General features: G+C 36.8%; 1 protein-coding gene across 1 annotated transcript in view; it reads left to right on the forward strand.

Moving 5' to 3' along the window:
- LOC129530569 (uncharacterized) overlaps positions 1–25,784 on the forward strand; it is a 53,562-nt gene that overhangs the window by 19,342 nt on the left and 8,436 nt on the right. Inside the window, exon 4 of the mRNA XM_055377338.1 lies at positions 25,381–25,543. Coding sequence (XP_055233313.1) covers positions 25,381–25,543 — 163 coding nt within the window. The remainder of the gene's footprint in view (positions 1–25,380; positions 25,544–25,784) is intronic.

The following is a 25,784-nucleotide window of genomic DNA, read 5'->3' on the forward strand; positions in this document are numbered from 1 at the left end:
TCTGGAAATTGTGAATTGAACAGAATCTTCCAAAAAGCACTGAAAATTGGCCTGGGAATGTAAATATCCTTTTCTTCCCCATTCAGCTTACTAATGAATCTATCATAATCTCAGCTGTCTGAATCTAAAAGAGAACCAGTAAAATTGAGATAACAAGTTTATTGCAAAATAAACGACCTGAAAGCCACAGGCATTGGGTGGGGTAGGAGAAGGGCAGGTAGTGGTGACTGAGGTGACTCTGTGTTTGGGTTTTTGAAAAGATTGTAGATTTGAAGGATAAGGAGTTCAGAGAAGTAGAAAGGCAAATAGGGGCTGTTATAAATAAGGACAGTGGCATGAGCCAACGGGGTTATCTCTCATATTTAAAGAACATGGATAGATCTGGTTTCCCTATAAGTTGATTCCTTACTGTTATTCTGAGTTGAATGCACATCTTTTGTCTCAGTGAAGCCTGAATGGCTTTTGATGTCTCTGATCTGGAAAGGTTGTTTGTGTATCTCAGAATGAGTCATTTTGCTAAAAAAGGCTACTCCTGAGGGAGAGCAGTGGAAAAAAGAGTTGGAAAAGTGGATTGTAGCTAGTTGAAAAAAGGATTTGAATGTCAAGCTTTAGGAATTAGGTTCTTATTTGGTATGTTACAGGCAACCATATGGACTTTTGAGCAGGTGAAAAGTACAGTATTAATGGGTAGGGATAGCTTGGGAGGGAAGGAGTCATGGACATTGAGCTTCAGAAAAACCAGTTAGTAAAATGTTTCAGATAATACATTGGTACTAGGAAAAGATCCATTGAAATGTGAGGCATTCACATGGAAAGAACTGGCAGAATGTGGTAATTAACTGCTATAAGGACCCCAAAATAAAAGGAGTTATCAAACATCACTCAAAGCTTTTAGCACAGTTTTTGAGAACAGTGTCAGAAGGAGAAGACAACTTTGTTCCTAAAAGTTATATTGTAAAATAAATGTAGCTTATACATTTTTGAAAGTGACATCTCAGGATTCATGGTATCTTTACTTCTACTTGCCAAATTATTAAAATGGTGTTATATTTCTTAAGCTATTTTAAAGCCTCTATTGTAGAACAGAAATAGTAGAAAATGGAACTAATGTTTATTAACAGTTACTATGGAAGAGGGAATAGAAATGTGTTGCTCTTGAACAGGTTTATTCAACTTTAGCACTATTGACATTTTGGGCTAGCTAATTCCTTGTCACGGGCAGTATGTCCTGTGTGTAGGATGTTAAGCAGCATTCCTGGCCTCCACCCACTAGATATAGTAGCACACCCACGTCCCTCCCCTCCTCCCTGCCCCCGTGACAACCAAAAATGTCTTTAGACATTGCCAGATGTCCCTTGGGCAGCAAAAATTGCTCCCTCTCCCCAGTTAAGAGTCATTGTTCTAGAGTACAGAATCAGTACCACTAAATAAATGTTATTGGCGTGTTTAGAACAGTGCCTAGCACATGGCTGGTACTCAAATATTTGTTGAATAAATGAGTAGTCAGATTTTCATTGTGAATTAAAAACAGAACAAAACTTGATGACTGACCTTTCAAGTTGCTTTTACAAAAGAAATGGGATGTCCATTGAACATCTGTTTTAGATCTGATTTCCCAATCTGGATTATTAAAATGAGGAGGCTATTTTTTCCCAGTATATAAATGATTCTAATACTTTTTGCCGTAAAACGTTTGGAGTCTCTCTGCTAAATTATGTTCCAGTTTTTTAGCTTGGGATTCAAGTCATAAATATACTAGGTCTGTCTTACCTTTCAATGCTTTTATTTGTTCCCTTTTGAACATGACTGAATTCTACCTTTCTGTCTACCTGCCTGCCATTCTTGCTACCCTTCCTTCCTTTTTCCACTCTCATCTTTTTCCCATTTTCCAGTCTGTAAATCCTACCTATCCTTTTATTTTTTAAATTACATTATCTCATTCTGTTACTTAGGCAGGAGTGCGTTGGCACAATCATAGTTGACTGCAGCTTCGAATTTCTGGGCCCAAATGACCCTCCCATCTCAGCCTCCCAAGTAACTGGGAATACAGGTGCACTATACTGTGCCCGGCTAGTTTTTTTTTTTTGTTTTTTTTTTTGAGACAGAGTTTCACTCTTGTTGCCCAGGCTGGAGTGCAATGGTGTGATCTCGGCTCACTGCAACCTCTGCCTCCCGGGTTCAAGCGATTCTCCTGTCTCCGCCTCTCGAGTAGCTGGGATTACAGTCTCATGCCCCCATGCTCAGCTAATTTTTGTGTTTTTAGTAGAGGTGGGGTTTCATCATAGTGGTCAGGTTGGCCTTGAACTCCTGACCTCAGGTGATCTGCCTGCCTCGGCCTCCCAAAGTGCTGGGATTATAGGTGTGAGCCACTGTGCCCAGCTTAGTTTTTTTTTTTTTTTTTTTTTTGAGATGGAGTCTCGCTCTGTTGCTCAGCCTGGAGTGAAGTGGTGTAGTGGTGTGATCTCAGCTCACTGCAACTTCTGCCTCCTGGGTTCAAGTGATTCTCCTGCCTCAGCCTCCCAAGTAGCTGGGACTACAGGCGCTTGCTGCCACCCCTGGCTAAGTTTTTATATTTTAGTAGAGGTGGGGTTTCACCTTGTTACCCAGCTGGTCTCAAATTCCTGAGCTCAGGCAATCCGCCTGCCTCGGCCTCCCAAAGTGCTAGGATTACAGGTGTGAGCCACAATGCCCAGCCATTCCCGGCTAGTTTTTGTAGATACTGGGGTCTCACTGTGTTGCCTAGGCTGGTCTCGAACCCATGGGCTCAAGTGATCCTCCCATTACAGCCTCCCAAAGTGCTGGGATTACAGGCATGGGCCACTGTGCCCTGCCCTGTCCTCCTTTTTGAAGTCTCGCTCTCTCTGTCTTTACTTTTATACTTATTTTTTCTCTCTTATCATGTCTTTGCCCTTGTCTTTTTTGGAGTCTTACTCTGTCACACAGGCTGGATTGCAGTGGCACAGTTCTAGCTCACTGTAGCCTTGAACTCCTGGGGTCAAGTGATCCTCTAGCTCAAGTGATCCTCCTACTTCAGCCTCTGAGTAGCTGGGACTCTATGTGTGCACCACCACGCCTGGCTCCTTTGCCCATTTTTGTTTGTTTTTTGGAGACAGAGTCTTACTCTTGTCACCTAGGCTGGAGTGCAGTGGCATGATCTCGGCTCACTGCAACCTCCACTTTCTGGGTTCAGGCGATTGTCCTGCCTCAGCCTCCTGAGTAGCTGAGACTACAGGCGTGCACCACCATGCCTGGCCAATTTTTTTGTTTTTAGTAGAGACGGGATTTTGCCATGTTGGCCAGGCTGGTCTTGAACTCCTGACCTCAGGTGATACACCCGCCTTGGCCTCCGAAAGTGCTGGGATTATAGATAGGAGCCACCATGGCAGGCCTCCTTTGCCCATTTTGAAATTGAGTTGTTTCCTTTTCTTTTGATTAACAGGTTCCCCTCCCCCACCCACACACACAGTCTTGCTTGTTGCCCCAGGCTGGAGTGCAGTGGTGCGATCTTGGCTCACTGCACCCTCTGCCTTCTGGGTTCAAGCAATTCTCCTGCCTCAGCATCCTGAGTAGCTGGGATTACAGGTGCCTGCCACCATGCCTGGCTTATTTTTGTATATTTAGTAGAGATGAGGTTTCACCATGTTGACCAGGCTGGTCTTGAACTCCAGACCTGTGATCTTCCTGCCTTGGACTCTCACAGTGCTGGGAATACAGGCATGAGCCACTGGACCCTGGCCTTAACTACATATTTTTTACATCTGCACAGTGTTTTGGAAAAAAGTGGTTCAACTGAAAGAATGAAAAGTTGGGGGCAGAATTTCCTTTTAAAAAAAAATTTTAAAAAGGGCATTGAAAAAAGTTTCAGTGGTGTTGGGAGGGCCTTGGAACAAGGAGTGAATGGAAGATGAGGGAGTGGAGGGAGGCCATGTATGGATTCTTTCTACAGACCAGTCTGTTGAAGGAGAGAGGGCTAACAGGAAATGAAGTGCAGGGGGAAGTTTTTTGAAGATGGGAGAAAGAGGACAACTTTTATATATTTCATTTCATTTGATGCCTTATAAATTTGTAAGGAAGATAGAGCTTGTATTATGTCAGTGAAGTTGAAAATAGAGTACAGAAAAATTAAGATACAGCACCCCCAAAACCGAGAACTTCTGACATAATACACTGTTGGAAATATTTATTTCAGAGTGAAGAAAATATTGGAAGTTAGGCTTGTTAATTGGTCTGCATGGTTCATAATTACTCTTTCTTATTAACTATTTAAGGAACATGAGACCAGGAAGTTAAATACCCAAGTATATGCAGATGTATATCTAGAATTGGTACCAAAGTAAATACAGGCATACCTTGGAGATACTGTAGGTTCCATTATAGACTACCACAATAAAGTGAATATCACCATAAAGCAAGGCACACAAATATTTTGGTTTATCAGTGCATGTAAATATTATGTTTACATTCTACTGCAGTCTATTAAATGTTCAATAGCGCTATATTTAAAAAACCAATGTGCATACTTTAATTTAAAAATACTTTATTGCTAAAAAATGCTACTGATCATCTGAGCTTTCAGTAAATTGTAAGATTTCTTGCTGATAGAGGATGTTGGTGGCTGCTGACTGATCCCAGCAGTGATTGCTGAAGGTTGGGGTGCCTCTGGCAGTTTCTTACAATAAGACAACAATGAAGTTTGCTATATTGATTGCCTCTTTCTTTCATGAAAGATTTCTCTGTAGCACTTGATGCTGTTTAATAGCATTTTTTACCCGAAAGTAGAACTTTTTTTTCAAAATTGGAGCCAGCTCAAACCCTGCCACTGCTTTAACAGCTAAGGTTATATAGTATTCTAAATCCTTTGTTGTCATTCAATAATTTCACAGCCTTTTCACCAGGAGTAGTTTCCATCTTTAAGAAACCACTTTCTTGGGTCGTTTGTAAGGAACAACTCCTAATCTGTGCAAGTTTTATCATGAGATTGCAGCAATTCAGTCACATCTTCAGGCTCCACTTCTAATTCTCTTGCTGTTTCCACTACATCTGCAGTGACTTCCTCCACTTGAGTCTTGAACCTCTCAAAGTCATCCATGAGAGTTGGAATCAACTTCTTCCAAACACCTGTTCATGTTGATATTTTGACTTCCTCTCATGAATTATGAATGTTCTTAATGACATCTACGGTGGTGAAGCCTTTCCAGAAGGTTTTCAGTTTATTTTGCCCAAATCTACTACAGGAATCACTTTTATTTGGAGACGGAGTCTCGCTTTGTTGGCGTGGCTGGAGTGCAGTGGTGTGATCTTGGTTTACTGCAACCTCTGCCTCCCAGTTCAAGCAATTCTCCTGACTCAGCCCCCCGAGTATCCGGGACTACAGGTGCGTGCCACCACGCCTGGCTAATTTTTGTATTTTTAGTAGAGATGGGGTTTTGCCATGTTGGCCAGGGTGTTCTCGAACTCCGAGCTTCAAGTGATCCTCCTGCCTTGGTGTCCCAGAGTGCTGGGATTACAGGTATGAGCCGCCGTGCCTGGCTGAAATGTATTTCTTAAACAGTAAGACTTAAAAATTGAAATTACTCATTGATGCATGGGCTGCAGGATAGATGTTGTATTGTACTGGCAGGCATGAAAGTAACATTCTTCTTTCTGAACATATCCATCAAAGCCCTCGAATGACCTGGTCCATTGTTAGTGAGTACTAATATTTTGAAATGAATGTTTTTTCCTTAGCAGTAGGTCTTGACAGTGGACTGAAAATATTCAGTAAGCCAACCTCTAAACAGATGTGCTGTCATCCAGGAGACTGTTGTTCCATATGTAGACAGCAAGCAGATTAGATATAACACAATTCTTAAGAGCTCTAGGACTTTTTGAGTGGCAAATGAACATTAGCTTCAATGTCAAGTTACCAGCTGCATTAGCCCCTAACAAGAGAGTCAGTTTTTATTTATTTATTTATTTATTTATTTATTTATTTATTTATTTATTTTTAAAAGAGACAAGAGTCTCGCCTTGTTGTCCAGGCTGGCCTTGAACTCCTGGGCTCAAGTGATTCTCTTACCTTGGCCTCTCAAAGTGCTGGAATAACAGGTGTGGCCCCAGCCTGACCTTTGAAGCAAGGCATTGATTTTCCCTCTCTAGCTGTGAAAGTCCTAGATGGCATCTTCTTCTAACGGAAGGCTCTTTTGTCTACATAAAACACCTTGTTTAGTATAGCCACCTCCAGCAATGATCTTAGATAGATATTCTGGATAACTTGCTACAGCTTCCATGTCAGCACTTGCTGCTTCACTTTCCACTTTTATGTTACAACAAGAGCATTTTTCCTCATGAGCCAACCTCTACTTGCTTCCAGTTTTTCTTCTGCAGTTTTCTCACCTCTCTCATCCTTCATAGAACTGAAGAAGGTTAGAGCCTTGCTGTGGATTAGGCTTTTTGCTTAAGGGAATGTTGTGGCTGGTTTGATATTCCATATGGACCACTAAAACTTTCTTCATATTAGCAATAAGATTGTTTCATGTTCACTGACATAGTGCTTTTAATTTTATTCAAGAATTTTTCGTTTATATTCATAATTGGCTGAGTGGTACAAGAGGCCTAGCTTTAGGCCTTTCTCACTTTTTGATATTCCTTCCCCACTAAGATTAATCATTTGTAGCTTTTCAGTTAAAGTGAGAGGCACGTGACTTTTCCTTTCCCTGAATTGTTTGGGCATTATATATGACTTCTGTTGCACTACAGTGTCAGAGTTGGTTGCTGCAGAGAGCACATATATTTCAAATTGCTGCTCTGCATGCTACGAATCACAATGACATAGTTACTGCTTGTCAGTATGTGTGTGTGTGTGTGTGTGTGTGCCACACATATTGCCCTGGCATCTTATTTATTTCTCTCATTACCAGTGCATACCTACCTATCATGTTAAAACAAGAAAAGGAGAAAAGTGGACTTTATATGTAACACTTTAGAGGCATAGTGGAATGTATATTATTATTAACAAATTAGATAGCAAAGCATTATATTTGTTATGCTAGAAGACTATGGCTGTGCTAAAAGAATATAATATATGTCAACATTGCCAGACTGGGCACTTCTCACAATATTCCCAACCAACAGGAATAAAACTAAAGGTCAGAAAAAAAAAATAGTAAATTAAAACAAAATTTTATCACAGCAGAATTTCTTCTCAAAAACAAAAAATGGAAATTAGGCTATAATTAAAGTAAGTTTTTCAATGGCTTGTTAGCCAAGCAAGGAAAACCATTACCAACAGTAGTTAATTAAATTATGTTTTATTATGGTAACCAAAGATGTGTCCATAGAAAATAAACTTTAAAAAAGACTATTAGCCTTTCAGTGAGAGTAATTGCTCTAAAAGTTAAGGACATTGGGAGTAGTATCAAGTCATTTTGGAAAGAAGGGTGAATGATTTTTCATGGTTTTCTTAGGCTTTTGATGGATGAATAGGTGTTACCAGTACTGTTCAGTTGTTACATATTCCAGAAGTCAGTGCTGAGTTTGAAGTGATTGAAGAATTAGTGTTTATGCATAGTCTATGTGAAACAACTACAAAAGAAAATATTTTCAGAAAAGTTGAGCAAACACTAACTTAGTACAACCTGAAGTGGAATCCGCTAAGATGCGTTACAGTTGATAGTGGCAAAAATAACTGTGGAGCAGAAAGACTTGAGTTGGACAAATTTACAAAGCTTGTTAAATGTCAGGTGTTTAAAGCCTGATTATTCATTGTATTATTTATTAGCAGGTACTTTGCAGAAAATATTTAAATCTGTCATGTTTTAGTGAACTATTATATAATAGTGTCAGCAGTGATTTTGACTTGCATTTGTGGACTTCATCATCAAATCCTATGAATTTTTGTTAGATATAGAGGCAGAATATACTGAATTGCCATTCTACATAGCAATTTAATGACTTGGCAGTGGTAAAGTTTTATTTCACTTTTTTGCGCTGAGGAATGAGATTGAAATTTTTCTGAATAATATTGCCCTCAACTGTTAAGTCAAATGTTTAATAGCTTTGAAAGTTGGCTTTTCCTATAGATTTCATAATATTTTGTAACAAATTCACCTAAAATTACAAGGCAGAACTGTGATTATAAGTGAACCTTATACTGTGGTAAGGTCACTTCTACAAGAATAATGAATCATGAAAATCAAGAGAAAGAACAAATAGTAGGAAAATGTCTTCCAATTCCTTTTGGCCCTTCCTATTTCCACTTAAACTCATAAGCTTTTAAAAAGATAATTATTTTTATTTATACTTAAAAAGATAATATAGGATGATATTTTTGTAAAAGAGTTCTTGAGATACAGCACTGAATGTAAAGGAAAATATTGGAGCATTCAACTACATTTGAGAAATAACTTCTGTTTATTAAAAGATACTGTAAGAATGAAAGCACAAGCCCTAATGAATATTCCTGTTTGATACTAAACCAAAGCTTGAGAAGTGGTAGTTTCTCAAGTTTTTCAAGTGGTTTGGTGCAATCTGAAGACTGCAATCCCATCAATGAACTTATATCTTTACCCTTTAAAATTATAATTTATGGGCTGGGCGCAGTTGTTCACGCCTGTAATCCCAGCACTTTGGGAGGCTGAAGTGGGTGGATCACAAGGTCAGGAGCTCAAGACCAGCCTGGCCAAGATTGTGAAATCCCATCTCTACTAAAAATACAAAAATTAGCCAGGCATCGTAGCAGTCACCTGCAATCCCACCTACGGGGGAGGCCGAGGCAGAGAATCACTTGAACCCAGGAGGTGGAGGTTGCAGTGAGCCGAGATTGTGCCACTGCACTCCAGCGTGGGTGACAGAGTGAGACTCCATCTCAGACAAAAAAAAAATTATATATATATATATATATATATATATATATAATTTATTAGACTACCTTGCAATTTCAGGGTATCTTTTACCCATATATGATTTTATAAGATTACTAAGTGGTCTTTGGAAAATATTGGTTCACTGAGTGATCCAGATATTCCAACTATTGATACTGTTGTTTTTATTTGTTTTGTTTTGTTTGTTTGAGACAGAATCTCACTCTGTTGCCCAGGCTGGAATGCAGTGGTGCGATCTCACCTCACTTCCGTCTCCTGGGTTCAGGTGATGCTCATGCCTCAGCCTCCTGAGTAGCTGAGACTATAGGCATGCACCACCAGGCCCAGCTAATTTTCATATTTTTAGTAGAAATGGGGTTTCACTATGTTGGCTAGGCTGGTCTTGAACTCCTGACCTCCAGTGATCCCAAAGTGCTGGGATTACAAGTGTGAGCCAGCTTACCTAGTCCTACGTATTTTTAATAAATAACAAAATTCACATTTGTTATAATCGACTGATCTCATCAGAAAAGTCTTTAAGTATTGGAATTAGTTAAGCTTACATTGTTGGTTGTAAGTTTTTCAAATCTTCTTATTGTCCACTCATGTTCTAAGTTGTTTTCCTTGAAGTGACAGGCTCACTTTATTCATTTTTGAAGAAATATGTCAGATAATCAAGTTTTAATAATTGTGGCTTCTTAGTTGTTCTTACATGTAAAAACAGTGTTCCATGAAAAAAGCAGTTATTTCAGTTTATAAATCACATGATCACAAATTCTTTCCTCAAGAAAAACTATGGTGTAACAATTATTTTACGCTTTATTTCTCGTTTTGTCACATAAATAATTAAAAGATGTGTATTCATGGATCAAGACTTAAAACATTAAAGATTTTTGCTGCTTCATCAGTGATATGCTCAATGATACTCTACATTATTTTTACTGTAGTTGTAATGCCAGTTGAGAATGTGACAACTTCTAATACAGCTTGGTGCCAGCTGCCTTCAGTTTTGGAAATGCATCAACAGTATTACCCACCATAGCTTTTGCATCATGTAACAATTTTTGCTTCAATTGTTAAACATTATTTTGGAAACTCAAGGAACAGTAAAGCCTGTTTTATTGCCCATATTTTTACTATTTGTTTGTTCTTTCTTCCTTCAGGATGTTCTGAGAATCCTTCTTTTTATCATTCTCCTTTCTGGTTCAATAACTTTTCTCACTATTCTTTTGGTGTAGTTTTGTCTCATGACTAATTTTTAGTTCTCATTCATCTCACAATTTCTTGATTTCCCTTTCATTACTAATGGATGTTTTTGCTGGATGTAGAATTCTTTGTTGTCAGTTCTTTTAGGACTTGCAAAAATGTTATGCTGCTTTGTTCTGGCCTCCATGGTTTCAGGTGAGAAATCTGCTGTCATTTGAGTTGTTTTTCATCTGTGGATAAGGTGTCATTTCTCTTATTTATCTCAAGGTTTTTAAGTTTAGTCATTAGTTTTCAGAAGTTTATGATATATATTAGCATTGATTTATTTGTGTGTATCCTCTTAGGATTTATTCAATTTCTTGAATCTGTGGGCTTCGAATAATTGTTCAGCTGCATCATGTTCCTTTTCTGAGATTCCAGTGACAGGAATGTTGCATCACTTATTATAGTCCCACAAGTGTCTTTAATGCCTTTTTAAAATATATATATATATATATATATTTGTTTATTTATTGTCAGAGTTTTGCTCTTTTGCCCAGGCTGGAGTGAAGTGGTACGATCTCAGCTCACTGCAGCCTCTGCCCCTGGGTCTAAGTGATTCTCCTGCCTCAGCCTCCTGAGTAGCTGGGATTATAGGTGTGTGCCACCATGCCCGGCTAACTTTTGTATTTTTATTAGAGACAGGGTTTTGCCATGTTGACCAGACTGGTCTTGAACTCCTCACCTGAGGTGATGCACCCATCTCGGCCTCCCAAAGTGCTAGGATTACAGGCCTGAGTGACCGCACCTGGCCACTGTTTTGTTTTTTTTTTTTTTTAATCAGTTCGTTTTCTTCTCTAGGTTGGGTAATCTCTCCCATTTTGTTGTTCAGCTTAGTTTGTATTTTATTATCGCTAGCATATTTTTTAATTTTCAACTTGGTATTTGTTTCTTTCTTGATTTCTTTGCAAAACTTTGTAATGTTTCCTTTGTTTCAAAATTATGTTTGTAATTGCTTTTTTTTTTTTTTTTTGAGGCGGACTCTTGCTCTGTTGCCCAGGCTGGAATGCAGTAGAATGATCTCAGCTCACTGCAACCTCTGTTTCCTGGGTTCAAGTGATTCTCATGCCTCAGCCTCCCGAGTAGCTGGAATCACGGCGAGAACCACCATGCCTGGCTAATTTTTGTATTTTTAGTACAGATGGGGTTTCACAATGTTGGCCAGGCTGGTCTCAAACTCCTGACCTCAAGTGATCCAACCACCTCTGCCTCCCAAAGTGCTGAGATTATAGGCTTGAGCCACTGTGTCCAGCTGTAATTGCTTGTTGAAGCAGTTTTATAATATATAGTTTAAAATCTTTGATAGATAATTATGACATCTATAAATTCTCATTGTTTGCACCTTTTGACTATATTTTCAAATTCTTGTTCACATTTTCCTGGTTCTTAGCATGGTATGACATGTTATATTTGATTGAATCATTTGCATTTTAAGTGTTGTGTTTTGAAGCTCTGCATTTTATTTAAATCCCCCCTTTTAGTAGGATTTATCTGAAACTTTGCTTTTGTGGTGGAGGTGGGGCACAGCCTTGTTACTACTCCCAGGTGTATGTGAAGATTCCAGTTTCATAGTAGGCCTTTGTTGACTCATTGATGGAGACGTACACCTAGTAAATGCTGAGTCGGAATGAAAACTCTGGACTTGCATTATACCTTTGTGAATACCTCCCTGGCTCAAAAGGTTCCTGCTTTTCACTTGGCCTCCACTGACACTGGGATGGAGGGGTGGTTAAGTTATCACTGGGCAGTGCTTTGAGTTTGGATTCTCCAGTAGGCCTCTCCTGTCATATCTCTGTAGAGGGAGGGATAGGGATATGTCCTTATCATTGGGTGGGTGTTGAACTCAGGCTCCCCACTTTTTTTCCACCCACACTGTAGAGGGAGGAAGCCACGTTACTGCCCAGTGGGTATGAGTGTCCTGTGTCCCCACTTGGCCTGCTGTGGTATCATGTTGTCTGTGGGTAGGAGTAGGGAATGGCTGCCTATGTCCTCCTTTTAAGTCTTTGCAAAAGGTATATGGCTTGGGCTTTTATTTGTACCCTTTGGCTTAAACTGGTTGGTTGTTGTCTGTGAGTTTTTTTTTTCTTGGTAGCCTGCCGCTTCCCTGCTTTTTTGACAAGAGACAGCAGAATTTTCTTGGAGTTTTACGTATGTGTGTGCCTGTTGGTGTTTCTGAGTTGTCTGCTTCTCTAGCAACTTTTCTTGTATATATGAGTCAGAAAGGAAACCTAGGGAATTCATCCTCTTGTGTTTCTTGGCACCTGAAGCCCTAATTGGTCTGCCGTCTCTCTACATTTTGTTATCTTCCTTTGTTTGTCTTATGTATCACGGCCAAGGGTTTTTAAAGCTGTATTTAGTGGAAAGAACAGGGAAAAGTACATTTTCTGCATTTTGTCTGGAAGTGAAGTCTGCATTCATTTTTGCCTCTTTTTCCCTGAATATAGAGTTCTGGGATGATTATGTTCTTCTTCTTCAAGCATTTAAAAGATGTTGCATTGTTTCCTGTCTTCCATGGTTTCTAATGAGAAGTCAGGTGTGGTGTCAGTAGTATCATTATTCCCATGTATATAATAATGTTTCGATATTCTCTGGCTGCTTTCAGGATTTTCTCTTTATCTTTGGTTTTCAGCAGTCTGACTATGATGTGCCTAGGTGTGGTTTTCTTTGTATTCATCCTGCTCGGGGGTTGCTGAGCTTCTTGAAAGTGTAAGTTGATATTTTTCACCAAATTTGTGAAAAGCTTGACTTTTATTTCTTATTCTTTTTCTGTCTCATCTCTCTCTCCTCTTCCTCTGTAACTCTAATTACATGAATGTTAGTATATTTGATATTTTGTAGATTACTGAGGGTCTGTTCGTTTTCTTCCCAGTGTTTTTACTTTTAGTTCCTCAGAATAGATACACTATTCATGTATTTTCAAGGAGATGGACCAATTTTCTACCAATCTCTTGTTAAGCCCATCCACTAAAATTTTCATTGAAATTACTATACTTATTAGTTGTAGAATTTTCTTTTCTTTTCTTTTGAGACAGGGTCTCTGTCGCCCAGGCTGGAGTGCAATGGCGTGATCTCGGCTCACAGCCACCTCCACCTCCCAGGTTCAAGCGATTCTCGTGCCTCAGCCTCTCAAGTAGCTGGGACTATAAGGTGCCCACCACCACACCCAGCTAATTTTTGTATTTTTAGTAGAGGTGGGGTTTCGCCATGTTGGCTAGGCTGCTCTCAAAATCCTGGCCTTAGGTGGTCCACCTTCCCCGGCCTTCCAGAGTGCTGGGATTGCAGGCAGGAGCCATCGTGCCCAGGCTGAAACTCCATTTAAATATAGATTTTAGCCAATGATATTCCACTTTTTTTCCAAGGGTAAAATGTCCTCCCATTCCAGCCAGTTTTTGTTATTTACAGGTAACTTCAATTAGTTAGCTTTTACATTTTCTTCAGATTTGAGACATTTTAGGAAAGTTATTCTGATATTAGTCCCTATGCTGTTACCCAATAAATAAATAAATTTATGTGTGAGAGTCATTGTTTTGTTAAGGTATATTTTGCATACACTATAATTCACCCTTTCTAAGGTGTGTATTGAATGTGATTTGGTAAATATGAACAGTCATGTAATTACCATCATAGTCAAGATACAGAATAGACCCTTTACCCATAAATTCACTTATGACCTTTTGAAGTTACTGCCTACCTCCCACTCCAGCTCCTGGCAATCACCGATCTGTTGCTTTCCTATAGTTTTGCCTTTTCTAGACTAATATATGAATGGAACCATACAGTATAGAATCTTTTCCGTCTGCCTTTTTTTTGCTTAGCATAATCGTTTTGACATTGGTCCATTCACTAGCTTACAGTTAAGTTTCGTTCAATTTTTGGCCAGTATATAAAGCTGCTGTGAGCATTTATGTAACATGCTTCATTGTAGATGAATCTTTTCATGTTTCTTGGGTAAATACCTAGGACTGGAATTTCTGACTTGTTGGAAATAATATTCTTAACTTTGGAAAACAGTTTCACAGTTTCTTAAAAAGTGTCTGTATACTTTTCCATTTCTAGAGATCTGAGAGTTCCATTTGTTGTACATTGTTGCCAGCACTGGATATTGCAGCTGTTTCTAAATTTTAGCCATCTGGTTGGCATTTAGTGACAATTTATTGTGGGTTTGATTTTGCATTCTCTGATGATTAATTAGATGGAGGCTCTTTTTATGTGTTTTTTTGCCATTTGTGTATCTTTGGTGACATGTCTGTTAAAGTATTTTGTCTCTACCACCATTTTTTTCCAGTTGATTTGCTTGTCATCTTCTTGAGTTGTAAGATTTTTTTTATATATTATTCACACAAGTCAGTTATTGGAGATGCATTTTATAAATATTTTTGCCTAATGTGTGACTTGTTTTCATTTATTTAGCAATGTTTATTGAACAGCAGAGGGTTTCATATTGATGACATTTGTTATTTGTTAATTTTTTGTAAGTTGAAAAAATTATGCTCTTTGTGCTTTATTAAAAAATCTTTGCTTGCCGCAGTGTTACTTGTAGGTTTAAAAAATCCATTTATGGTTAAATTACACATGATAAGAGAATACGAGATAAGATTCATGTTTCTTTGTTTTCCATATGAATTATTTGGCAGTTCCAACATCATTCTAAAAGATTATTTATTGCTCTCTTGAATTATCTTGGCCCCTTGGTCAAAAACTAATTGAATATGGGAAAGTTTGCCTGTTTCTGTATTTTCTGTTCTTCTGACTTGTCTCTCCTTTTACTAAAACCAAACATAAAAAAGATTTTTTTTCAAAATCATGAGTTGATATTTATGTTTTCAGTTTAATTCAGTAGCACAATTACATATCTTTAAAACAATTTTATACCTGTAGCTAAGCTATAGTTGTATATTTTCTTTTAATATCATCTTTCCTATAACTGAAAAGGTCATTAAAAGAAGAAAAGATTATTGTTTTTGTTTCAATTTCAAAGTAATTAAAACTAAGTGTACTAGTATTAAATAGTTAAAGATAGTAGATCAATAATGAAATTTAATGTTGTTGCTTTTTGCTATCTTTTTTGAGTTTACTAGTGATGTAAAAGATTTGAGTTATTTGCTGTGATTATACAAATACTCTTTTGATGCATAATTCAGCTGTTAACATCATGTTAATTTGTGGCATTAATAATTTTACTGATAGCCCTTCTGTGATTCTGATTTTTGGTAGTGGTTTTTACCTGGTAAGTAACATTTTGTCAGCTGGCAGGTACTGGAAATCTGCTTTATCACTTCTTTTCTAAGAAAAGTGGAAAACACAAACAGTTTGTTCACCAAAGTTATATTTCAAGGATTCCATTCAACCAGAATCTGGTTCACCTTATTGACTCAACTTGGGGGTATATGTACTAGATTTTTACATACATCTGTTTGGAGAAACTCGTTTTATCTGTGTAATGTTTGTAAGACCAGAAGTTCTTTTACTGTTCTTGAAATAAAACTTTTAAGAAGCTGAATATTCTTCTGTTAGTTTCAAATTTGGACTAAAATTACACCAAGGTTTTGGACTAAAGAGGAAGCAAATAATCTGTTCTTATGTTCTTAAAAGACATGATTTAAGTGTATCCAACTAGATTCTTAGTGTGTCTGTGTTTACTCCTACTCAAATGAAAGCTTTTAAATTTGTTCCCACTTTTTGAAGTATTTAACTCTTCTGTAATATGCAGTGTTTTCTTATTAACTTTAAAATTGTGTTAAGCAAACATGTTTAAATTAATATTTAATTAATATTAATTAAATAATATTTAATAATTTAATAATTTAATATTTTAAATTAATAAAAATTAATTTAAATTAATATTTAATAAACATGTTAAATTAATAAACCCTAATTTGAAACAATAAATTTTATCATTGTATACATTATGAGCTTTTAAGAATAACCAAAAAAATGGGGGTGGATGTTTTATGTGGAAGTTATGTGTATCCCTTTTCTGCTTTTGGCTAAGGACAGATATCTTAGAATTTGCTTTATGGTGCATTCATCTATCTGATTATTTCAGTTAATATCATCTTAATATAATACAGGTTACTTGAGAAGAAAAACTGTTAACCCAGTATTGGAGAGATGCCAGGTAGGATACTAACCTTGATATAGGATTTCATGTGAGAAAGAAAAAGGAAAATATTTTCCATTAAAAGTTGAGTTTTTATCTAAAATTCTCTTAATTTTCTAAAAAAACTTAATTTTTCTAAAAATATGTTAAAGAATTATATATAAAATTCACTTTGCTATATATAGAGCAAGTGAATAATAGGTACACATTTCTAGGAATACCCAAAACATTAGAAACTGTATACCAAAATCACATCAGGAAACAAATAATAGTGCCCCAGACATTCCATTCAAGCCTCCTGTTGGTTACTATTCCTAACTCCCCAGAGACATTCACTATCATCTAGTAACAACATAGGTGAGTCTTGCCTATGTTTGTACTTTGCGTAATTGGCTTTGTACTTCTTATAATTGAGCTACTAAGTACTGTTTTCTGTCATCTTTCACGTATATATTTGTGAGATAAATCCAAATTGTTCCTTCCAGTCGTTTATTTTTCTCATTGATATATAGTATTCTGTTGTTAAGAGTACTATAATTTATTTATTTTACCATTGGGCATTTTGAGGACTTTCAATTTGAGGTCATTATGAATTGTGTTCTGTGAACACTGCAGTACATTTCTTTTGGTTAACACTGAGAGTATTTTATGGATTCTAACCCCAAAGTGGTTACTTTCTTTTCTTACTTTCTTTTTTATTTTGTTGAGACAAAGTCCAGCTCTGTCACCCAGGCTGGAGTGCAGTGGCGCAATCTTGGCTCACTGCAACCTCCACCTCCCGGGTTCAAGCGATTCTCCTGCCTCAGCCTCTCGAGTAGCTAGGATTACAGGTGTGCACCACCACGCCTGGCTAATTTTTGTATTTTTTTTTTTGGTAGAAATGGGGTTTCACCATGTTGGCCAGGTTGGTCTCGAACTCCTGGTCTCAAGTGATCCACCTGCCTTGGCCTCCCAAAGTGCTGGGATTACATGCACGAGCCACCGTGCCTGGTTATATGTTATTTTCTTACAACCTAAATAAAAACCATTATGTAAACCAGACAAAATACTCAGTACATTTCTATAGTCGATGAATTTGTCTTTATTACTTGTATATAAATAATTATGAACTCCTTGAGTTCAGTTCCTTTTTCATTTCCTGACTCTATGGACTTGAACAAGGAAATTTAACCTCTCTGCTTCATTTGTAAAATGAAAAATAGTGATATCTACCTAAAGTGGTGGTGGTTAGATGGGAATAAAGTAATTTCTTTTTTTTGTTTTTGTTTTTGTTTTTGAGATGGAGTCTCACTCTGTTGCCCAGGCTAGAGTGCAGTGGCATGATCTCAGCTCACTGCAACCTCTACCTCCTGGGTTCAACTGATTCTCCTGCCTCAGCCTTCCAAGTAGCTGGGATTACAGGCGCCTGCCACCAGGCCCAGCTAATTTTTGTATTTTTAATAGAAACGGGGTCTCACCATGTTGGCCAGGGTGGTCTAAAACTCCTGACCTCAGGTGATCCACCCACCTCTGCCTTCCAAAGTGTTGGAATTACATGCGTGAGCCACTGTGCCTGGCATAGATGGGAATAAAGTAATTCTTATAAAGTACTTGGCTTAGCTGCTGGCAAATAATAATGCTTACTGATTCTTGCATATTACCCATAGTTTATTGGCTAACTTTATGTCTTCCTTAAATTATGAAATTCTGTAAAATATCCTTGTCTATTTTAAAATTATACTCATTTTTATAACTTACATGCTTTATTTGTATATATCCAGGATACCAGATATTTGTAATTCAAATTGGAAGTTATTTTTTGTCATTTGATTTTTTTTTCTGTAATGTGTGTTCTCACCACATAGAAGCTTTACATTTTTATGTAGTCAGATTTATTCATGTTTTTATTTATGGTTATGTTAAAGATTATAGCTATTAGGGACCTATTTCTTCAGGGTTTATAATTTATGTATGTTGTTACAAATAGAGAAATTACTTTTCTTTGACCCAATAGGTAGAGGGCACTTTTGTGGACTCAGAAAGCTTGGCTCTCCTATTTTATTTTAGGAAAATGTCTGAGATTCTGCCTCCTCATTTCCAAGCCAGAGTTTAAAATATTTACATTTTTACTTCATAGTGTTAAGACATTGTGTAATGTAAGTATAATGTGTAAAAAAAAATCTTAAAAATCTAATAGTGATTTGGCAGAGACCAAAGCATGGAGGGCCTTGAAATGCTGCTCTATTTGTTATCTATTATTATAAAGCAGTTACCATAAACTTAATATCTTAAAACAGCACCCATTTACTTAGGTCAGAACTCAGGGCAGGCTCAACTCTGCTCTCTGTTTAAGGTCTCACAAGATTCAAATCAAGGTGTTACCTGGGTGGAGGCTCCAGGGGTGAATCCTCTTCTGGTGCACTCAAGTGTGGGAGGAATTCAGTTCTATGCAGTAGTAGGGCTGAGCTCGCCATTTTCTTTTTCTTTTTCTTTTTTTTTTTTTTGAGACAGAGTCTTGCTCTGTCGCACAGGCTGGAGTGCAGTGGTGCAGTCTTGGCTCACTGCAACCTCTGCCTCCTGGGTTCAAGTGATTCTTGTGCCTCAGCCTCCCAATTGGCCGGGATTACAGGCGTGCACCACCACGCCGGCTAATTTTTTTCTTTTTTTTTTGTATTTTTAGTAGAAACGGGGTTTTACCGTGTTAGCCAGGATGGTCTCGATCTCATGACCTCGTGATCCGCCTGCCTTGGCCTCCCAAAGTGCTGGGATTACAGGCATGAGCCACCACACCCTGCTGAGCTCACCATTTTCTTACTGCCTATTGGCTTGGGTCACTCTCAGTTCCTAGAGGCCACTCTTTGGTTTTTGCTCCTGGCTCTTTTTATCTTCAAAGATAGCAACAGTGTATTGAAATGTTCCCTTGCTATGAATTTCCCTTTTGCTACTAGCTGGAGAAAACTCTGCTTTCAAAGAGGTTATTTGATTAGATTAGGCAAATCTCCCTTTTGATTAATTGAAAGGCAGTTGATTGGTGGCTTTAATCACATCTGCAGAATTCCTTTGCCATATAATATATTAATGGCATCATCCTTGCCATGATATTTCATCATATTTACAGCCTCTGTATTAGGGTAGGAAATTTGGTGGGGTTGGTGGTATGCGGGCATTTTAGAATACTGCCTACCACACATTCTGTATTGAGGGGTTTGCGTGTGATTCAGAATATATTTGTATTCCTTTAGAAAGATTGCTGTGGCAGCAGGGAGGAGGATGTGGCAGAAAGGAAAGGTACTGGCAGGAGAAAAATCCTACTCTTAGCAGTCTCCATTTTGATTTTGTAATGTCGTTTGATGTTATTTTTTTAGCAGATGTTTCAATCAGAAATGTGTGTTTAATAGTATGCCAACTAGAATGATTAGCCTGGACCAGAACAAGAGTCATGAGTCAGTCATTGAACTGTTCATTACTTCAGGTCAATTCATATACAGAATAATTTCATAGATTAGGTTTTATTTCAGTCAGCTTTATTTCACTTTCTAAAGTGAACAGTTGTTTAAACCTCGGATCTCATTAACAGCATTTTAATAAACACAGTATTAGGGTGGGTTTACTTCCCTAGATTGCGAATCTCATGGATTATATGTTGATTCTTATTGGCTTAATTTTTGAATCCGGCATTATTTATTGTAATTCTTTAGTCTTACAGTTTTGCATGTTTGAAACTATATTTTTTTCCTCTGAATACCACATTTGCCACGTCTCAGAGATTTTTTTGATGTTTCTTAATCATTTAAAAATAATACATGATTTTTCTTCTTGATTGAAACTCTGCCGTTATATAGAAAGGACTTTTAAATTTTGCCAGTGGATAGATTTGGAAGTTTATCCTTATATTGAGAATTTCTAATTTTTATTGTATTAGGTCTAGGGACGCATCTGCTTTTGCTGGATATAACCTAGGAAATACCTGCTTTTTAAAATATGTGGACATTTCTTTATGACCATACAAGTGAATTTTTTTTTGAAAATTCTATGTACATTTGAATAGAATGTTTTCTCTATTTTTGGAATTCAGAGATCTGTGTGTATTTTATGTGTCTGTTTGAATCAAACCCGATCATTGTTATTATTTATTTCATATCTACTTAACATCCTGATTTGAGAGCTATGTTAAAGTCTAATCTATGCATGTTATTTCTACTCAGCTTTACTTTCTACATGTGACATATATTTATTAGGTGTATAAATTTTAATGACTATGGCTTCTTTTGGAATTTACACTGTAACATAAAACTTACGTTATTATGAATTATTATCTTTGACTTGTTCACTGCTTTTTAGTTTAAATTCTGTTTCTTTGAAATTATTGCTGTACCTGCATTTTTTGGATAGCGTTTGTGTTTTTTCCCCTCAAGTCTGTTTTTGAATTGTGTATGTCACTGTGCATTGTGCATATGTGTGAGTATATATATATATATAGCCGCTCCTGTGTTGCTGTAAAGAAATACCTGTCGCTGGGTAATTGATAACAAAAAGAGGTTTAATTGGCTCATGATTCTGCAGACAGTACAGGAAGTGTGGTGCTGGCATCTGCTTCTGGTGAGGGCTTCAAGAAGTTTGAAATCATTTAGCTGGGTGCGGTAGCAGGTGCCTGTAATCCCAGCTACTCAGGAGACTGAGGCAGGAGAATCGCTTGAACCTGGGGGGCGGAGGTTGCAGTGAGCCGAGATCGGGCCATTGCACTTCAGCCTGGGCAACAGAGTGAAACTCTGTCTCAAAAAGAAAAAAAAATAATAAATAATAAATTTAAAAAAAAAGTTTGAAATAATGGTGGAAGGAGAAGGGGGAGCAGGCATCTCACATAGCAAGAACAGGAGCAAAGGAGACGGGTGGAGATGCCATACACTTTTGAACAACCAGATCTTGTGAGAACTCACTCGTTATCGCAAGGACAGCACCAAACCATGAGGGATTTGCCCCCATGACCCAAACACCTCCCATAAGGCCCCACCTCCAACATCGGGGATTACATTTCAACATGAAATTTTGGCGGGGACAAATATTCAAAGTATTTCATTCATTTTATATTATATACGTGTACACACACACACATACATAAATGAAGTCTGTAGTATAGTTACATGTAAAATATGTGTATGTGTTAAGTAGTATATTTCGCATATTTTGAAAGTTGCTGCCTTTTACTAGAGAATTTAACCTATTTACATTTGTTATCCATGGACTTGAATGTTAGCTTAACAGACATTAAAATTTAGTTTTAAATAATTTTTATAGACCTAGGAAAATAATGATTTTTTGGGGGTTTCTTTTTAATTCAGTATTGGTAATGAGAACTGATGCCCGATTCTTCTTTTTTTGTAATGATCTGTTTTCTTTTTTATGTGGCTCCAAGAGTTTTCCTTTTATCCTTGTTATTTCAAACTTTCTGGGAAGTTTTTACCTGAAGCTGCCATTCAGGGAGTTTAAGGAGGCATTGTTACAGATCAAGAGTGAGTATTTTTGTAGGGATATAGAGATAAGTGGAACAGTGATAATGACTCTTTGGGTTTTAGGTCCCTCATCTGTTGAATGAGGATTATGCTTAATTAAATGTTAGCTTTTATTATTAGATATATACATAACTTTTCCTTTAGAATTTTGGTGATTATAATCCCTCCTATTTTCTCCCTTTCTGGTACTCATGTAAAACAGACGTTGCACCTTCTGGATCAGATTTTCATGTCATTCTACCTCTTTCTCTTGCTTTCCATCTTTGTTCTTTATTACTGCATCCTGGGAGAATCCTAGTTGCCTAACACTGAAAACAGGTTGGTGAAGATTAAAAACAAATTTGGAGCATGGGGAGCCTTACAATACTTATTTATTAGAGCACGTAGCCTAAAACCATTGCTATAGTTGGTACAGAATAAATACCGGATAATTAATTAAATGAACTGTGGAATATTTAACTTCTTGGTTTTTTTTATGATACAACTTTAATCTCAGAAATTTTGTTCATTCTGTTGTGTTTTATAGATACATTTTGACAGATTATTTCAATCTATTAAATAAAAGTTTTCAAAATTCCTCAGACTCATTCTTAAAATTGGTAATATGAGTTCTCACTGAGTTTTTGTTGTTGTTATTGTATTCTTGGATTAATATGGGAAAATATTATTATAACATGTTACTTTTTTTCCTTTTCTTACTCCTTGTCTTTTTAATGATGAATAGAAGTAAAAAGAAAAAATGCTGTCTAGGAATTTTCATTATTGATTCAAATAAACCATTTAGTTGATAAACCATTTAAGGGCTTTTTTTTTTTAATTTTTATAGACAGGTTCTCACTTTTGTTGCCCAGGCTAGAGTGCAGTAGCGTGATCACAGCTCACTGCAGCCTCAACCTCCTGGGCTCAAGCAATTTTCCCACCCCAGGCTCATGAGTAGCTGGGACTATAGGTGCATGCCACCATGCCTACCTAATTATTGTATTTTTTGTAGAGATGGAGTTTCACCATGTTGCCCAAGCTGGTTTCGAACTCCTGAGCTCAAATGATCCACCTGCCTCAGCCTCCGAAAGTGCTGGTGTTAAAAGCGTAAGCCACCATGCCCGGCCAAGAGCTGTTTACTTTATCCCTCCTCCCCAAATGTTAATTTGCTTTGTAATTGTTACTTATGTATTATATATTACTTATATTATTAATATTTTAACTTGCTTGATTTCTTTTATGTGTAGTGTATAAGAGTGTTGACATTTGAGAAGATCCCTGTAGAAATCTATTCTTTGATATTGTCTATGATTTTACAAGTACTTTTTATTTGGTGTAGGAAAATACATTCCAGACTGTGTATATATAGTAAATATTTTCTTTTAATGCTGAGTGCTCTTCATTAGCTATTTAATTGTAACATATTGGTTTGAGGCGTTCCCCTAAATGTAGTGTTTTATTTTCCTTCTTTTATTCGCTGATATCTTTATATGATATTGTAAATTAGTATGTTAGATATATTCCAGTACTTTTCATAATAGTTTAGCTAATATAATATTTTTCATTGCAGATACGATTAAGAGAACATATTGGTGTTTCTAAAATGAGAAAGACATTGAGAAGCTGGTCAATTTAAATTCTTTTCTGTTATTATATACTTACCTCTCATTATATTTTATCTGCCAAGATTATTTTTAGTGCAAAAGGCTTCTGCAAAACTTGCCATATGGTATCAAAATAAGCGATTTTAGATTTTAACAATTTAGCAGAAATTAGTTATGTTAATGAGTTGTTATAAACATTTTTCAACAGATTGTACTTTTTCTTTCGACATTTACGTGACCTTTCTGTTTGGACATTTAGACTACCAAGGTGTTGTATTTGCAGTTAATTCTGGGTTCTGTTAATGCACTAAACATATTTAGATACCTTGGGAGTTACAATATAAAAAATTACCTGTTTTGTAAAAGCTGGTTATTACACTTTATCAATGAAGACAAATACTTATTTTTTTCTGTGTTTCTAATGCATTAATACCCTTGAGTGCCAAAATAGCACTGAAATGTTATTCTGTATACTTATAAATATTATATAAAATTAAAGTGTCACAACAGTAATTAGTGTTTATGAGTTATTTAGAAGCTTCTCCTGCTTCAGCCTCCTGAGTAGCTGGAACTACAGGTGCCCACCACCACGTCCGGCTAATTTTTTGTATTTTCAGTAGAGATGGAGTTTCACTGTGTCAGCCAGGATGGTCTCGATCTCCTGACCTCGTGATCTGCCCGCCTTGGCCTTCCAAAGTGCCGGGATTACAGGTGTGAGCCACCAGGCCGGCCAAAGTTTTGTATCTCTTTCTTTTCTTCTTTCTGATTCAGCCCTCAGGAGTCATTTAGCTTTGTTACGTTGATTCAATGCAGTAGACTGATGACAGTGATGAAGAGTTTGATAGTATGTGAGATACAGATTTACACATAAAACTTTGAAAACAATTATAATTTTTAACTACTGTAGTCCCTGGTTAATTAGCAGAATATAAAGTCAGTGTAGTAACATGTGAAGATATCCACAGTAATGTTAGCAGGGTCCAACTGTCTCTGCTACGTGAGGCTCCAGTTATCTCAGCAAAGCTGTTTATGAGCCACACTCACAAACAAGATCACCAAAAGTTAAGTCTTTTTGGTATATGTATAGGAACACCTATCTATTAGGGCCTGTTTGAAGCAACGTTTTTGGTGCTTTGGATACAAAGATAGTATGCTGCCTCAATTGAAGGATCTTGGATTAGGATGAGAAAAAGGTAAACTGATCATGTAATGGCATAAGCAAGTAGGTACCATGTAACGGTGTAAACAAAAATTTATGTTAGATAGTCATTTCCCACAGAGAGATTTAATACTGTATAGTACAGGGCCCATCCGACTCTCTTCAAAGAAAATGCTGCTCAAAATGGGCTTGGGAGAATGAGGAAGAGTTTGTGAATCATTCTAAGGGAAAACTGAATAAGTAAATGCAACATTTTACATAATTTCTTCTGACTTCTTATGTGTTCACTTGCCCTAGACTGCCCCTCTTCTTTGGGGCTTATTTCTGTGCGTTTTACCACTTGCAAGATAATGGAGGCAGGTTGAAATGGGAAAGATACCAGATGACTAATTTTTTTCCCCCACATTTCCATCTTTTGTTAAGAAATTTGAAGTTGATTGCTACACTGAAGTATGTAGTTTTGTTTTTTTTTTGTGAGTCTTTAACCATTTGTGTCCCTGTTAACTTATAATTGATGAGTTTATTTTGTATTTATTTTTAGGCAGGGTAAAAAATAGTAATATGTCTCATAAATAATATATGTTCCTATTACTAGTTTTGGTGGGATTTAAAAACTTTATAATAATCCTCAATATAGAAACCTGCCCCTTTAACCATATTACTATTTGCTTTAAAAAAAAATCTTTAGGTTTTGTTTCAAAAATGCTTCACAATTTATTTTTGAAAATATAAGGAACGAAATTATAACTTTCTAATTTGAATGGAAGGATGAGTTCGTAGCACACGAGGCACTAAATTGAGTAATGTAGATTTTATTATTTTTAACGAATCTTTTGTTTAATATTTTGCAGGTTCAATTTGTTTACTTGTGATGTACAGAGAGTTTTTTATACCTTCCCAGCTTATATTTGAATATTCCTTTTCAAGGTTTTATAAAGAGATTTCTCTCCTTTACCCCTTTCAGCGATGTGCATCTTGTAAGCACTTTGGGGCCACTATCAAATGCTGTGAAGAGAAATTTACCCAGATGTATCATTATCCTTGTGCTGCAGGAGCCGGCTCCTTTCAGGATTTCAGTCACATCTTCCTGCTTTGTCCAGAACACATTGACCAAGCTCCTGAAAGATATAAGTTCACTACGGATAGACTTTCAAACTTCAACCAATGTATTTACTGAAAATAACAAATGTTGTAAATTCCCTGAGTGCTATTCTACTTGTATTAAAAGGTAATAATACGTAATCTTTAAAATCTGAGGGATCGTTGCCAGAGATTGCTGGGGAGGGAAATGTTATCAACGGTTTCATTGAAATTAAATCCAAAAAGTTATTTCCTCAGAAAAATCAAATAAAGTTTGCATGTTTTTTA

Source organism: Gorilla gorilla, chromosome 22 (assembly GCF_029281585.2).
Source record: "Gorilla gorilla gorilla isolate KB3781 chromosome 22, NHGRI_mGorGor1-v2.1_pri, whole genome shotgun sequence".
NCBI lineage: Eukaryota > Metazoa > Chordata > Mammalia > Primates > Hominidae > Gorilla > Gorilla gorilla.